The 17,141-nt window shown below is 45.3% G+C and overlaps 1 protein-coding gene across 1 annotated transcript in view; it reads right to left on the bottom strand.

Moving 5' to 3' along the window:
* Positions 1 to 2,291: 2,291 nt before the first annotated feature.
* Positions 2,292 to 17,141, bottom strand: part of SIAE (sialic acid acetylesterase) — a 35,588-nt gene continuing 20,738 nt past the window's right edge. The window contains exons 5-10 of the mRNA XM_059930144.1: positions 12,985 to 13,162; positions 11,464 to 11,573; positions 10,755 to 10,888; positions 6,405 to 6,562; positions 4,950 to 5,139; positions 2,292 to 3,536 (exon numbers count right to left, since the gene is read on the bottom strand). Coding sequence (XP_059786127.1) covers positions 3,285 to 3,536; positions 4,950 to 5,139; positions 6,405 to 6,562; positions 10,755 to 10,888; positions 11,464 to 11,573; positions 12,985 to 13,162 — 1,022 coding nt within the window. The 3' untranslated portion in view covers positions 2,292 to 3,284. The remainder of the gene's footprint in view (positions 3,537 to 4,949; positions 5,140 to 6,404; positions 6,563 to 10,754; positions 10,889 to 11,463; positions 11,574 to 12,984; positions 13,163 to 17,141) is intronic.

The raw sequence follows: 17,141 nt of genomic DNA, 5'->3' as shown, positions 1-17,141 counted from the left end.
GAAGTAACTAACATTAATTTTATGATTCTTAATTATAGTCTTACAAGTTTATATAGCTTTTACAGTGCAAAAAGAATAGTAAAATTTGGATAATAGCAAATCAGGGATAGAAAGGAGATTACTCAAAACTGTTAATGTTTTTCTTTTTTCTTTTTTCTCTGCATAAGGTGCCTGAAGCCATTTGCACTTACACAGAAATGGTATATGCTGCTTTTATCACATAACCAATATCTTTCCATTCTGTTACAGCCTGAGTTAATCACGGATTCAAAGTGAGTGTCATTCTAAGAAAGACATTAAAAAAAATTTATGTAAGTTTGTGCGCGGTTTACTTGAATAAGTATTCATTTTGTAGCTTTCCTAGAACAGTGTTTTTTCAGACTACAAATCTCAACACACTAGTTGTTCTTAAACTTAGGCAATCAAGACCCACATCTTTTAAAATTAAATTAGAAGACAATTAGGACATATTGGAATGCATTGCATGTCGAAGGTTGAAACTGGTTTCAACTATGGTGTGTATATAGGTGTTTATATACTCTTCACGCAACACACATGGGGATACATGGAATGATGTGAAATGGTTTACTGTGGATCATCATTTTAAGCAACTTGAAAAACACTGCCCTAGCATACTTAAAAAATCTTTTCATCTACTGGATTGTTAAAGATTTCTTAGGTTTGACAACATCCAACGTCAGTGAAAATGAGGGGAAAAATGGGTTAAAGATTTCTTAAGTTTGACAACATCCAATGTCAGTGAAAATGAGGGAAAAAATGGGTTAAAGATTTCTTAAGTTTGACAACATCCAATGTCAGTGAAAATGAGGGATAAAATGGGACTACGCCTTGGTGGAAATGTAAACTGTTGAACCCTTTGCGAGGGTTAAGCTGTAGGTATCAAAATGTTAAACATGTTTATCCTTAAACCCGTTATTCCATATTAAGGACCCTAAGGAATTAAGTGCGGTATGGTGTTTGCACATAACAGTTATCACAGTTTTTGTTTAAAACCCTCTATGTCCACTAATGGCAAATTGGTTAAAGAAAACATGGAGCTCCCACAAACTGAAACAAACTAAATCTGTTTTCACTTTACATAGGAAAATTATTTTGCTAGAATAAGTCAAAAACGCAGATTACAAAATAATATACCATGTAGTAGTATGTAAAATGTGACCTAATCAAATCAAGTGATGTTCACCAAGATATTAAGTGTCTCCAAATGATGAATTTTGTGGTGATTTTTACTTACTTAGACTTTTCTTTAGCATCCAAGTCTTCTATAGTGATTATGAATTCGATTTTTTCAAACAGTAAAAAGTTATTTTCATTTGGGAAATAAACTGAATTCCCACAGAATGTTTTAAATCATTCAACCATTAAAAATAAACTTTCGGGCTTCCCTGCTGGCGCAGTGGTTGAGAGACTGCCTGCCAATGCAGGGCACACGGGTTCGAGCCCTGGTCTGGGAGGATCCCACATGCCGCGGAGCGACTGGGCCCGTGAGCCACAACTGCTGAGCCTGCGCGTCTGGAGTCTGTGCTCCGCAACAAGAGAGGCCGCGATAGTGAGAGGCCCGTGCACCGCGATGAAGAGTGGCCCCCACTTGCCGCAACTAGAGAAAGCCCTTGCACAGAAACAAAGACCCAACACAGCCAAGTAAATAAATAAATAAGAAAAATAAAGGAATTCCTTTAAAAAAAATAAAAAAATAAAAAATAAACTTTCATATGACTTTTCATTAAGATATCCATCCCCTAAACCTAACTTTTTACACTGTGTGCCCTAGCTTACTGGGGGTGAAGGGAACCTGGGCCTGGAGCGCTGAACTGTTTCTAGCTTCTTCCAAGTTAGAACAGCCGCCACGCGCATGAGTGTTGTGGTGAGGAGGAGTGGACAGTAGATTCGCTTTTTCTCAGGAGTCTGTTACTGGGTCTGTGGTTCCCGTTAGGCCAGATGAGTAAGAGGCCAAGGTTTGGGTGTTAGGAGCCAACTGTGCGCTGGGAAGTCCTCGAAGGAGCAGAGTTCCTTGCAAGCTGTGTAGCTGTTTCGCTTTTTACTAAGATCCTGGCACTGACGAAGCATTCCTACTTTTCAGTTACACCAGGACCCCTTGGGGTACAGGTACGGAGAGAGTGATGCTTATGCTTTCGTTCTCATTTTTCACATTAAGGGAATGGAAACTACCCACAGATAAGTAAGTCTCACTCCTTTCTCAGCTTCAGAGGACAATTTGCAAGCCCATTCATAACCCAGTTTTGACTAGAGAGGAATTGTGTACACATGACTAATGATTATACTTTTATTTCCAGCTTCTTAGAGATTACAGACACTTGTCAAGTGCCTTTAACTGTTCTTAATCAATCAATCAACCAATAAACAGCATTATGATTCTTAATAGTATACACAGAAGCCCTCTTTCACATTTGTCCCATCTAGATTATTTTTGTAAATGCTTATCGTGTAGCTTTACTTTCAGCCTCACGTTGTTCTTCCATCTGGATTGTCCTTTTCATAGTTAAACCTCTTACCTTTAAAGAGCCTGATATCTCTGTTTGCTTCTCAATGACCTCTGCGGTCACATGGCCTCCCCATGGGCTGCTCCACCTCGCCTGCCTTTCTCATCCCTCCTTGAGGCCGTCCCTTAGCGCCTCCCAAAATGCCTGCACATGATTCTGGTTTTTTTCTGTTAAACATTCACATTAGCATTATTTAGACTAAAGGAATAGAATTGTTTTCAGCTTGGAACAAAATAGGGCTGAAATCAGTTTTCTGAAAGATTGTTGTGTAGTGGAAGAAACATTTCAGTTCCACATGAGGAAAAACTGTTGGGAAGTTTAGAAGGGAAACTTTACACAGAAATTTGATAACCACCTCTCATATTTTATAGAAAAAAACATAAATGCTAGCTGGCCTGCATGGCCTTAAAATCTCTTCCAACCCTGAGTTTCCACGGTCTGGAGGTAAGGGGACAAAAGTGTTAAGACATTTCACTCCCAGTAATAAGGGAAGTGAATGACATTGAGATTCAAGTTGTTTGTAGTTTGGAATTAGTCTAATACAGATACCTGGCCCAACTGGAGGACAAATGACAAGCGTGTCATTTGCCTACCAGCCCTGGCATCTCAGAATATGGAAACAGCCATGTGCTAGCCGGGCACTGTCGATGAGGCAGTTCTGTTAATTTCCATTAAAAAGCAACAGCTGTCATTTAAACTCCTAAATGCCCAAATCTAAAGGATCCACACTTACGTCTAAGATGTGATCATACTGCAACGAAATCATTTAGCAACCTTGCTGCGATACCCGGGAATCTGGTTTGTAATGAAAGCAGTGAAGGGAGGGGCCGGCAGGGCACTGGTGGGGTGGTACAGGGGACACTGCTTATATTCACAAGGCCACGCGGTCCACGCATAGCGAACAGCAGCCAGGCTGTCACGACAAGTCTTGACGTTCAGGGCCAGCGTCTGGGCGGAGAAAGTGTCCATGGGAGCTGGAAGCCACTTGCACTGATGGTCACTGCAACAGGAGATCTAACAGGAGAGTCATAAACAGGAACAGTTAGGACAGTCAGGAGGATATGCCAAGAGGCGGGACTGCTCTTCAGACGGACTGAAAGAGAAGTGGCCACTCGCAGCCACGGACACATTTCCTGCAGTGACCAGAGCAAACCTGAGTCCAGGTTGGGTCTGCTCAGCACAGCCACAGAGCCATAATAAAAGTTCACGTGCTAAAATAAACAGCTTAAATCAGTAAGTACAACATTAAATTACTGAGGGAGACAAGGCAGCGCAGTCATGACACATTGAGGGCAGGCTTCCCTGAACAACCTTCCTGCGATCCTCCGGCCAAACAGCAAAGCAGGCGGGAATCCGGGTGAAGCGAGCCACCGCTGTGCTGCGCTCCGGCTCCCAAAGGAGCTGGGGAATGAAGAAGGGGCACAAAGGAACTTTGGATGGTAAGCTGTTCTCAAGTCAGAAAGCAATCATCTATCTGGTGAAGGGAGCATAAAATACCCAGTTCCCAAGGTTCAGTGCTGTCCTGGTCCCAGCTAAGATTCCAGGTCCAGATGATGGGCAGGCTGCCAGCTGTGGACTAGAGAGGAGAACTCAACACAGACTCCGTGGAGCTAGGATTCGCCTACAACCCGGCGTGCAGAGAAGCTAGGCGGAGTGGGTGCTGAGGAAGCACCTGAGGCAGGTGGATGCTCTGCTTAGGGCTCCAGAGGAGGAACAGTCCTAGAGAAGCTCCTGTGCAATTAAAGTTTGTCTTCTACATTCTTTCATGCCCCCCTCCAATGCCCTCTTTTCACTCACCGCCCGCCACCGCCTAACGGCCTCGGGACTCCCAAAGACACTCATTTAAATGCTCCACCTGGGAATGCCTCCACCCCCAACCCCGACCTTAGAAAACTGCTAAATAAGCTGTTTAATCAATAGCCCCAGTTCCACAGTGGAATGATCCTCACCAGGTATTAGAAGCAAGTACAGAGTTCCGTTACAGTAATTCATACTAAGTTGCAAATCACCAAGCTTCAACCTCTTAGAGGAGAGACTCAACTCAAAAGAAAATCAGAATTTAGGATAGTGGCGACAAAAAAAAGATGTCTAAGGATGAGGGAAACATTCTGGAGCAAGGGTCCTTTCAACAGGTACCCACAGATAAAGCCACAGGCCCTTTCCTCGCAAAGATGGTTGCTCTGGGAGGGAAAATGCAAAAGGAGTATCATTTCAACGTGGGCACGTCTTCCCTTCCTTGGTGGTCCCATCAAAATTGCCTCTAAGTGAATGAATCAGTAGCTGCTTATTTGTTTTTCTGAGATAAACTCAGCCCCTGACCAACCAAAACCTGCCTCGTAGTCATGTTATAATTAGAGGTGGGCCTCGGCGTGGAGGAAATCCCGACCCTCCCACAGGATAAGCCCCTGCTGTTTCTGCAGTTCTCACCTCAAATATCTTGTTGTGCCTCTGCACCTGGATTGGCTGGGAATATGTGAGGTTGAGCAGCCCCATGTCGCCCAGGAGTTCTATCTTCTGAGGCAGTGGTCCTTGAAAGGTCAACTTCGCCCCATAAGCCACGGCACGGGCCCCCAAGTGCAGCCTGTAGGCCACCGTCTGCTTATCTCGAGGGTGTGTGCTACAGGATAAAGAAGAGGTAGAGAACTTTGGGTTTGGGCTCAACAATAATCACATTTTTTAAAAAAGGAAATCTTATACAAAGCACCCTTTAAGAAGGTGAGAATAAAGTTGACTGAATCTAATAGCCAGTGATCTGTGGCGAGTCAGCCTAAGAGAAATGGTGAGTTGTAACCACAGATGGGGCTCTGGGCCTTCTATGGGTCGGAAACCTTGAAATAACTGAGGACTTGGAAGGAAGGAATAAAGGGAGAGAAGGAGGGAGGGAGGGAAGGTATTGGAACTAACCTAAGAGAGCTCTTGTAAGACTGCTGCAACCACTAAAAGTCCTGTGTTTCATGTGAATCAGCTGTTCATTAACTTGGTCCCCTCTAGGTTTTATTTGTTCATTCAATAAACATTCATTCATTCAAAACTAAATAAATATCCCTAGTGGTCCAGTGGTTAAGACTCCGCACTCCCAATGCAGGGGCCCGGGTTCAATCTACGGTCAGGGAACTAAGATCCTACATACTGCAGCTAAGCCCGCATGCTGCAACTACCGAGCCCACGTGCGCTCTAGAGCCCGTGCACCACAACTAGAGAAGCCCGCGCGCCGCAACAAAGACCCAGCGCAGCTGAAATAAATAAATAAATAAATAAATAAATAAATAAATAAATAAAATTTAGAAAGAAAGAAATGTTCATTCAGGCTCCTACTATAATCCAGACACTCTGTGTTGGGCTCCATTTCACACTGAAATCCCCTGGTATCCTACAGCTAGCGGGTGGTAATCATAGGGGCTGTTTACATCAGGGTAGTCATCCAGATAGTCCCCCTCTGAGTCCATGATAGAATTCCATTTCCTGCTCTCGCTGAAGACAGGCATGGCCGTGGGACTTGCTTTGGCCAGTGCAATGCGAGCAGAAGTGACTTGTGTTGCTTTGGGTGGAAGCATTTAATTGCCATCGTGAGACCGTAGGTGCATGTGGAAGCACAGATCACCCTGGAGCCTCTGTCGCTCTGGATCTGTGAATGACGATGAGAGCAAAGCCTCTCTGTTGACCTTATTTGGACATGGAGTGTGAACACGCAATAAGGTTCCGTGGCATCAAGGCACTGGGATGGCGAGGGTTTTTGGTTACTGCAGCACATCCAGTGTGAATGACTGATAAATCATGCTTCTAATGTCCAATCCTCAGGCCCCCTCACAAGTGAACATCAGAGTGAAGGCCACAGACAAAGAACATATATTATTGTTCAAACAAAGCCCAAGAAGCACCCACCTGCCAAAAGGCGAATTCCTATCACAGAGATCCATAGCTACAGCCATGAAAGTGTTGGGCATCCTTAGGTTGGGAACATAGCCAAAGTCTGCTGTTTGATGCCAACGGATCTGGGGAAGTCCATCATTTGGGGTTGCACCAGACAAATATGAAGATAACTAGAAAGTAGACATTGTGCATCAGCATTTTATTTCATCAGAAACCTACACTGCAATAAAGCTGGAAAAACATTAAGAATTTTTAAAAAGAAACCTACACTAGAGTCTTTCACAAGAAGACCCTGCTTCTGCTTCACTCCCGTGCTCATCCAACACGTACTTACGGAGCCTCTCACCCCTGTGGCTGAACCTCTCATCCCCCTCGCCGCAATGGAACTCTGCCACCCCTCTCAGCAAGGGGTGGAGTCTGTTTCTCCTCTCGCTGAACCTGGGCTAAGCCTGTGATTTGCTCTGACAAACAATGCAGCAGAGGTGATGGTGTGCAGCTTCTGAGGCTTTGCCTCAAGAGCCCTTGCCTTCAGATTTCATTTTCTTGGAACCCTGAGATGGTCATGTAACCAAAGTCCAGCTGCCCTGCTGGAGAAATGTGGAGAGAGCAACCTTGGAAACTGGAAGGTCATGAGGAGAGAGGTGTTAATATCCCAGCCATCCCAGCTGAGGGGCCCATCATGTGAATTCTAGATCCTTCAGTTCAAACTGCAGCCACATGAGCAAGCCCGGCTGAAGTTACAGAGCAGAGATGAGCCACCCCAGCTGAGCCCTCCCTGCCTGGCCAACCCATGGCATCAGGAGCAAACACAGTGGCTGATGTGGTAAGCCCCGAAGTTCTGAGGTAGCTTGTTACAAAGCAGTAGGTTGGTCACCGACAACTCTGTGTACAGCCCAGGGCAAAGCGCTGTAGGGGAGCAGAGAGGAACCTGCCCTTGAGTGCCTGGCGGATTGCATCAGGGACCCGAGTTCTTCACACCTTCCAAGAGCCACACCCTCTTGCCATATGGCTCTGCGGTTTCTCCCGCTAAGAGAAGTACATTTCCCCACCACTTGATTCTTATTAAAATCTCTTATGCAAACTGGCTTTAACATATGAAATGATAAAAGACGCTGAAGCTGCACAATGAAATGTCATGAGAACTAGAAAACGGCAATAGAAAGATCCAGTAAGTGACCCTACTTCTTCCCACACAACAGCCAGAAGAAGAGTGAAAGTGGAGCCATGTTCACCAACCAGCGCCATGATGAGGATCGTGGCAACAAAGTCTAGGGTGAGTACTAACCTGAAGCGCTGAGGGAGAAACGCTACCGACAGCCACTCAGGCCTAGGAAGTTGTCTCAAAATGGCAGTTTGCTGAGAATTCCTGCAGTAATTCTCCAATTTCATCGGCTGCATTACTACACACTGGCCTCACGGGGGCACCAGCAGACTCCACACTCGCATGAAAGTCCTGTTTTTCCTGAGATAAAGCAGGGCACTTGCTCAGTCTCCTGCAGGGATTAGTAGAAATACTAATCACTGCTAAAGAAGGCATATAATAGCCGAAGAATATAAAAGTGGGCACACTTGGAGGACTTTACAATAGCATCTGCCGTCTGCAGTGCATTCTGCTGTTCCTCCAAAACCCTTTTTAAAAAGCACGCTCCTAGGGACTCCAGTCCCTAAACTCTGGCTCCTCTTTCTCTCTCCCCGGCTCCGCTCACCTCTCTACTCAGACACAGGTGTCTCGCCCTGCTCTCTCCACGGAGTTCGTGTCCTGCCTCTAACTGTGCTCTAGTTACTGCCACCACTGTTTCACACTCGGTCCTTCCATCAAGTCAATTCATCTTCCTTTACACACCAACTGTCCCTCCAGATTTTCTGACTTCTCTCATTAATAATAATAAACACTGACATTTTCTAGCTTGTGCCAGGCTTTACATGGACTAACTCATTTAATACTTAAAATAACAAAGAGGTTCAATATCTTGTTCGAAATCACATAGCTAAAGAAGCGCCAGAGCTGGGATTCGAATCCCCAGACCATGCTCTGAGCCATTATGTTGCAGAGTTTGCCATTTCCCTTTGAAGTTAAACATTTATATTCCCAGTTTTCCACAACCAACCAACCAACATACTGTTGTTGATGATGATAAAGTTGACACCCAAGGCTAAGGGACTTCCGCTACACCACACGCACAAATGCAAGGACCAGGTCTCTCTGCTTCATGCTATATTTCTAGTACCTCACACAGTTTGCGGCATATAATAAGCATTTAAACATATTTTTGGCTTGCATCGGTTGAAGTCACATTCAAATCACCATGTACACAGGCTGAGAGACAAAAAAAATAGTTTCCACCAACAGTAATACAGACTGGTGACAGGAGTTGCTATTTTGAAAATAATGAGCAGAATATTCTCGTTCAAAGTCAAAACAAATGTTAGGAAGAAGAAAGAAAATGATTGTAAAGTAATTATAAATGGAAAGAAGGTCTATAAAAATCTTTATCCAAAAAAAGGTACATGAAATGGGATGAGGTAGAGGAATAGGAGGATGGTGAGAGGAAAGCATCTGGGGGACACTCAGAGGCGGACGCCTGCAAGTAGGTGTGTCCAACTCAAACATTAAAGCCTATTTTGTGTTTATGCTGTGAGGTGGGCCTCGTTTTTGTAACATCTTACTTGTTTGATTCCTAGATGATGTTCTAGACAAGTCAGAACTACTACCCTGCTAAGACGTCTAGGTCTCGGAGGGGTCACGTGAACAGGTGAGACAAGGCAATTATGAACTTGGTTAAATATGTTTATTCCTTTTAGACAAGGCTGAGAGCAGAATCTTTCTGACGAGGTACCGCTAACTGAAAGTATGGTTTCTCTTGATATATTTTTTCATTTGTGTGTCGGGCCATATTTAATGAGTGCCGACCAATTAGGTGGTACTGGGGTTATAAATGTGATCCAGGAAAATGTGGTCATGTGCACAACGTACATACAAGTAAAAAGGGGAAGTGAACGGTACTAAGCAGTCACCCATATGGGGACAGACTCTGGGTAGTCGCAGAAGGCTTCCTAACTGATATCCAGGCTGACGGACGATAAAAGTTAGGTAGGAAAGTGTGGGAGAGAAAGATTGTTCCAGGCCGAGAGCATGCACAGTGGGCTGGGAGTGAGTGAAAGAGCGGAGTTCATTCTCAGGGCTGGGAAGGATAACAGCAAGTTCAGGAGGGTGTGGGGAGGTGGGCACTGTCACACACGGTTGCTAAGAGTATAACTGTATACAAATCGATACATTTCCACAGGAAAATTTAAGGACATGTTCAAAGCCTTAAAAAGTGTGCAATTTGGGGCTTCCCTGGTGGCCCAGTGGTTGAGAATCTGCCTGCCAATGCAGGGGACACGGGTTCGAGCCCTGGTCTGGGAAGATCCCACGTGCCGCGGAGCAACTGGGCCCGTGAGCCACAACTACTGAGCCTGCGTGTCTGGAGCCTGTGCTCCGCAACAAGAGAGGCCACGATAGTGAGAGGCCCGCGCACCGTGATGAAGAGTGGTCCCCGCTTGCCGCAACTAGAGGAAGCCCTTGCACAGAAACGAAGACCCAATACAGCCAAAAAAAAAAAAAAATTAAAAAATAAAAATAATTAATAAATAAAAAATTTAAAAAAAACAAAAACATAAAATCTGGAAAAAAGTTGAACACCTATATACCCACTGCAGACTTTACAATTAGTATTTAAAAAAAAAAAAAGTGTGCAATTTAACCTAGTAATTTCATTTCTGGGAATTTATCTTATGGAAATAATTAAGCATGTGTGCAATGATTTAGCTAGAAGGAAAATAAACATGCCACTGCTTATAAAGGCAAAACGTTTAAAGCAACCTAAGAGCCTATCTATGGAAGACTAGTTAAATTACAATACAACCATATTTCTGAACACCCTCCAATCGTTGTAAACTGTGCTGAAGATTAATATTTATTGGCATGAAAAATGTTCACAATATGACGTTAAGAGAAAAAGCAAGATATGATACAGTATTATGGTATGGATCCTATTTCAAAAATATATGAGCAGAAAAGGTCTGCTTATTTCTGGATTGTGGAATTATAAGTGTTTTTAGCTTCTTTTTTTTTGCCTTTCTCTTTAATATTTCTTTAATGAACACGTAATGCTTTTTAATAAGACGAAATACTGGTTACTTATTAACTTTTTTTAAGATGTAATTGTCCCATCAGTAAACTGAGATGAATTAAGTTACATTCAGTTCGTGACCAGCTGGCAAGCTAGGAGAGCAAAAAAAGGAAGACGGATTCCAGGGAAGAGATCTCAACAGCACCTCCCCACACCAAAGCCCACGAACCCTCTTCCTCTCAGCACATACCTGGACAAATCCAAATGGGAAGAAGCGCTCTGTCTGCCCCTGGGAGCCATCGTGGAAGGTTTGGCGCCAGTCTTCAACGAGTGCAGGGAACGTACAATTGTACAGGTCCCTGTTAAAGTTTACATTGGACTCCCCTGAAAACAGTCCAAACCGTGAGAAGAGTCTGGGGTAGATGCAAAGGCAGCCGCACTGCTCCCCAACCTCTACGCATGCCCTTAGGTGGCAGGCCTTCCTGCGGTCTCCCTGGACTGGCCTTGTGGTTGCTCTGGCCAATGGGGCATCAGCAAACACGATGCAAGCAGAGGCTTGAAAAGCAATTCAGCTCTGTGGTTTGTTCTCTCCTGATACACCTGGAACCCTGACACTGCCATGTAAATGATAAATTAAGTCTGAACTAGCTTGCTGAAGGATGAGAGGCCACGTGAGAACCAGGAGGCCCCGGCAGACAGACGGCCCCAGTCAACAGACGTGAGGGAGAGGCCATGCTAGGTCATCCAGCCACCAGACAACCTGCCAGGTGGCCAAAGGCACATAAGAGATCCCAGCAGAAAGTAGCCAAAGCAGCCCAGACAGAAAAACTACCCCACTAACCCACAGAATAGTGAGCTCACTAACATTATTACTGTTGGAAGTCACTAAGTTCTGGGGTGGTTTCTTATGCAGCAACAGCTAACTGATACAATGGAAAACCAGCAAACTGAACACTCACCCTGGTACCATATCACCCCTTTCAGAGTCATATTACGGAGCGGATGGATCATGGCATTCCAGAGAACAGAGTATTCACTGGGACCAGTTTCCAGATCAGATGGCATGGACCTGAAATCAGTAAGACGCACAAGTGTCAAGAGAGAGCCAATAACTAATCACATGACGATCCCTGAGCTGGGCATCTATCCAGCTTCACTCGGGTCAAACTCCTGATGAAAGCAACACAGAGTTCAATTCAACCACTCTGTTTCCATGAAAACATGAGGACAGTCTCCAAATTTCACTCCAGGTTCTTCCCAGAATAACTGTCATCAGTCAGCTTTCTGTGAGTTCAGACGGGGCCATCCCGGTTTCTATCTAGTGATTAAGACCAGGGAGGAGGAGCGTTTTAATGAGTCTATCACACAGGCAATAAGTTTATTTAACTAGTACTCAATGCATGGACACTGAGATTGTGTTAAGCTCTTTGCTTTTATAAGCAATGCCATGATTATCTTCCTTAGAGCTAAATCATTGCATACAGTCTTAATTATTTCCTTAAGATAAATTCCCAGAAATGAGATTGCCAGGTCAAAAGGCACATTTTCTTAAGACTTTGAACATGTCCCTAAATTGTTTCTGTGCAATACCTGTATGAATTTACACTTGCAGCAGCTGCATATGAGAATGGCCACTTCCCCTTGCTATTGTCCCTGCCATGTCCCCAGAGATCTGGGAAGCCTGGCTTTAGATTCCTCCAACTCTACCGAAGGCAAGTCTTTCTGTTCCAAAACTGGATAACTTCACTCCCCAACAGACAGGCCTTTACCCAAGATATACCAAGAGCTCAAGTCCATGCTCTTCCCAGAACTGATGAGACAAGGTCTGTGAAAGCAGTTCACATATTGTTCATCTCTATTTTAACATTAGTGTCAAGATGTTTATTAACCAGCCTTTTCTCTCCGTTCCCCCACCCCCAAATATTCTTCCTGATCCAGCTTTTCCTGAGCATGCTTTCACCATCAGTCTTCTAATACACTTCTCTGATTACATGTGTACTTGTTCTTCCAAACTGTTAGACTGTGTTTATTCTCACAGGCAACACAGGACAGTGGTTAAGAGCACAGACATTGACACCAGACTTTATCACTTACTAGTCGTGTCCACAAGCAAGTCACTAAATCTCTCTCAGACTTAGTACCTTTTTCCATCATATGTTAATAATATCCACTTCAAGAAAGTGTTGTATTAAGTGAGTTAATATATATAAAGTGCTTACAACAGTATCCAGTATTTAGAAAGCTTCTATGAAGTATTAGCTATCACTATTATTAAGGAAAAGGGTCATAATTACTTCCTGACATATTCTCAGATGATTGTGGTGCTGATGACAGTGAAAATAATACCTGAATAAGTTTCACACATTTAATACATATTTGTACATTCAACACACTCTTGACTCCCCAAAGGAGACCATGATCCTTCTCTCTTACAAAATTTCCTGGCTGGCTTTCTCCCAGACCAGAGGATGCTTTCTTACCCTTGCCTCGGGACCCCACAGGCTTTCAGTGACCTTCCAGACGACCAGGCTTCAATGGGCGTCCCGGCCCACGAGGAGGAGAGCAGCCCCACGGGATACCGCAGAGTGTCATGCAGGTAACGCCCAAAGAGCCAGCACACTGCTGACATGTACGTGAAATTGCCATGGCCCAAGTTTTCTGTTCAGAGAGACAGTTAAAGAAAAACAGTCACGGAAAAAGTAGATGGATACGGACTGCAGCTCCTAGGTGGGTCTAGGTGAGAAGAATGGGTGTGGGTCAGGCCTTGCATTTCTTTCTGAGACTTTCCAAGAGCAGGATAAGATTGAGAGGCAGCTGTCTCGCTAGCAGAAAGCCAAAGGCTCTCTGGCCAGGCAAGCAGGTATCCCCCTGCTTCCCCACCATGTGCAGCGCCCTGAGAATCTAGGAAGATTAATGCTCCTCTGCAATAGGTGAGGGGCAGAAAGGCCGCTGGCCCCCATTCCACCCTCACCGACGTGCTCCTCTTTCCCAGCGTCCATCCCCACTCAGCTCTGTGGAAGGGAACAAGCAAGCATGGGGCAATGTCGAGAAGAAAGGTATATTTTTTCTGGGTAGTTTTATACCCATTTTTATAGCTATGGTAATGAAAACAAGAACAAACAAGTGATGGGGAGTTTGGCCAAAAGGGAATGTAACAGAAACCAAAACCAGTGTTTAAATGTTCAGCATCGGGACTTCCCTGGTAGTCCAGTGGTAAAGAATCCGCCTTACAATGCAGGGGACGGAGGTTTGATCCCTGGTCAGGGAACTAAGATCCCACATGCAGCAGGGCAACTAAGCCCACGTGCCACAACTACTGAGCTCGTGTGCCTCAACTAGAGAGCCTGTGTGCCGCAAACTACGGAGCCCATGTGCCCTGGAGCCCGCGCGCCACAACTAGAGAGAGAAAACCCACACACCACAACTAGAGAGAAGCCCGCATGCCACAACTAAGACCCAACAAATAAATAAATAAATCTTTTAAAAATAAATAAATGTTCAGCATCATCTAGCTCATTCGTCCATACAGCCCTGTAACCGACACAGACCAGAAGAGGCAATTTCCATGTTAGAAGAAAGCTGGTGAAGAGGGGAACGTGAGGGGCTTCCCTGGTGGTGCAGTGGTTAAGAATCTGCCTGCCAATGCAAGGGACACGGGTTCGAGCCCTGGCCCGGGAAGATCCCACATGCCGTGGAGCAACTAAGCCCATGCACCACAACTACTGAGCCTGCGCTCAGGAGCCCGCAAGCCACAACTACTGAGCCCACGTGCCACAACTACTGAAGCCTGCGTGCCTAGAGCCCGTGCTCCGCAACAAGAGAAGCCACCGCAATGAGAAGCCCATGCACCGCAACGAAGAGTAGCCCCCGCTCGCTGCAACTAGAGAAAGCCTGCCCACAGCAAAGATGACCCAACACAGCCAAAAAAAAAACCAAAACAAATAAATAAATTAATTAAAAAAAAAAAAAGGAGGGGAACGTGAACACACGCAGCTGATAGGATCGATCCAATCCAACAGCTGTTAAAGAACCACCATGTGTAAATCACTGGCTTGGCATGTGAAAGATCAAAACTCAATACAGTTCGGCTCTCAAAACGTGGATAGCATAATAGTAGGAATTGAAGTCAGTTTCAAATCAATTAAAATGGATTGAGCGCCCACCAGGTGCCAGGCGCTTCTAGATGATAGGGGTACAGTAATTAAAGGGACGTGGAGAGACATGGAACCTCTCCTCAGAGGTCTTATATTCTACAGAATAAGACAAATATTCAGCTGAGTAAAACAGATGGCAAAATATGGTTTAGTGCTTTAAGAGGTATAAACAAGTGTTAAGGGGTTTTAACAGCAGGAGAAAGAATATGAAATGAAAGGCAGATCATTAAATACCAGGTGAGGGCGGACCTCCTTCCCTGTGCTCCGGGCATACTCTGTGCCTGGTGTTTCCCTCACCCCACTAAACCCTTAGGACTTCTATATTCTCCATGTCTGGCACCCAGTGCAGTCAGTGAACGTTCGTTGGCTGGTGCTGGGTAGCTGTGGGCAGCTGGAATAAAGGTGACTCACTGATGGGCAGGTAGAGGGAAGAGGTAATTAAGCGGGAAGGGGAGGGAGGTGGGGCGGCCCTGAAAGGCAGGAGTCCAGGAAGTACAGCTAGCATTCTAGGCAGAAGAAACAGTATGTACAAAGGCACGTAAAACTGGACAGTTTTTAAAGTATTTGCCTAGAGCATAGATTACAAAAGGAGAATGGTATAAGATAAAACTGGAGGGGGGGTTACAGGCACATCGTGGGGTAAAGGAAACGGAAGCCGCTTGCAAACGCACGAGAATGAGAATGTGTGGTGGACAGCACAACCCCCAGAGGTGTCCGGAGTCCAACGCCTGGAACCTGTGAATGAACCTTACGTGGCTAAAGGGACATCACAGGTGTTTTCAAGAGCAAGGACTAGAGAGGGGGCGATTGTCCTGAATTATCTAGATAGGGCCAAGCTAATTCCAGGAGTCTTTAAAATCAGAGACCCTTCCCAGCTGCAGTCAGAGATATGAGGGCAGTAGAAGAGGCTGCAGAGACTGGAAATGTGAGAGGGGCTTGACCTACTAGGCTCTTCCCCACACACCTGCGTGGCCTCACCTCTGTCAGGTTATTACGGAAATGCTGCCTTTCTCAGCTGGGACCTCCGTGGCCACTCTAAGCTGGAAACCACCACCCCATCCCAGCCCCAGCAGTACTGCCCCCCTTCCCTGATGTATTTTATGTACTTATTTCTGTCTCAGCAAGCACCACCATCTAACCTATCCCTTGATGCTCAAAAATTTGAGTCTCTGAGTTCAGAGAGTGAAATGGAGCCGACAGCAAGGTATAATACCTTATCCAAATCTAATTGATTCCTGAGTTTTGGATGACATGCATTAAGAGTTCACGGACCAAAGGATTCATTAAAAAATTTACCCAAATCTATTCAGTTCCTGAGTTCTTAAAGGGAAAGTTCTGACAGTGTGATACTGAATAGTATCAATACCTCGTATATAATTTACTAATTTTATTATTCGTTTTCTGTATTCCCTCACTAGACTGTAAGCTCCATCCAGGAGACCAGGCGTGCCTGCCTGCTTTATTCTCTGCTGTATCCCCGGCACTTAGAATAGCGCCTAGCTCATAGTGGGCATCCAAATATTGGCTGAATGAATTAATACTTGAAAATGTAGGAGCAATTGAGGTTACCAAGGTAAAGCATGTACAGGTGAAACAGAAAACGGACCAGAAAGAGCACAAGCGACCACGTCTGGAGGAAGGGACTGAAGAAAGCAAACAAACAGACAGGGAGAGGACAGAGAGGGCGAACGAAGGAAAGGAAGTACCGAGCAGGCTCAGAGGAAGGCGCAGCTTCTAAGAGCAGCAGTCAGCAGTGCCGATGCTACGGGGTGTCCAGAGTGCGTGGTGGAAGAACAGCAGTAACCCTGGGGGAACCAGTTGTTGACCTGGACGCAGAAGCCAGATTATGAAGGGTTAAAGAGTGAACACGTTGGAAGGCAATGAAAAGATGTTCTAAAAAGGTTTAACAGACCAAAGGAGAGAGGTGAGGTACCAGGAGAAGGGTGTGTGTTATGCTTTGCTTCGCTTGGGTTTGTTAGAATAAAAGAAAAGCAGAGCTCTGAGGGCGGGGGGCTGTGTCTGCCCCAATCACAGCTGCACCCTCGGGGCCTAGATCAGAGCCTGACGCAGAGCAGCCTGAACTAAAGATTTCGCGCAGACTGGACGGTGGGGTAAAAGGACAGAGCCTGAGGGATAAGAGGAGGCGCTGGAGAAGGTAAGAGCCCGCATCAGAGGCAGACCTGAAAGGAAACCGTCAGCTGTGTTCAGACCCAGAAACAAAGGAAGAAAGAGAAGAGGAGAAGAGAGCGTCAGGCGCTGAAGAGATGCTGGCGGAGCTTGTGCTGAGTGGCCTCAATGGGACTGACGAAGTTGGAGGAAGCGCCATCTCCTCAGAGCAAGGGGGCAAGAGTCACTGTGGAGTCTTGGGAAGAAATGTATGAAACAGGTGCCATCAGGAATGGGGGAGGGGTTGACAGAAATGAATAAAAGGATGAAATAGATCAGAACCTAATTCAGGATCACAGATTGCAAGCAGGGCACCA

The sequence above is a fragment of the Balaenoptera ricei genome, chromosome 8 (assembly GCF_028023285.1).
Source record: "Balaenoptera ricei isolate mBalRic1 chromosome 8, mBalRic1.hap2, whole genome shotgun sequence".
NCBI classification, from domain to species: domain Eukaryota; kingdom Metazoa; phylum Chordata; class Mammalia; order Artiodactyla; family Balaenopteridae; genus Balaenoptera; species Balaenoptera ricei.
Note: the sequence above shows the minus strand (reverse complement) of the source record. Positions and strands in the feature narration are given on the sequence as shown.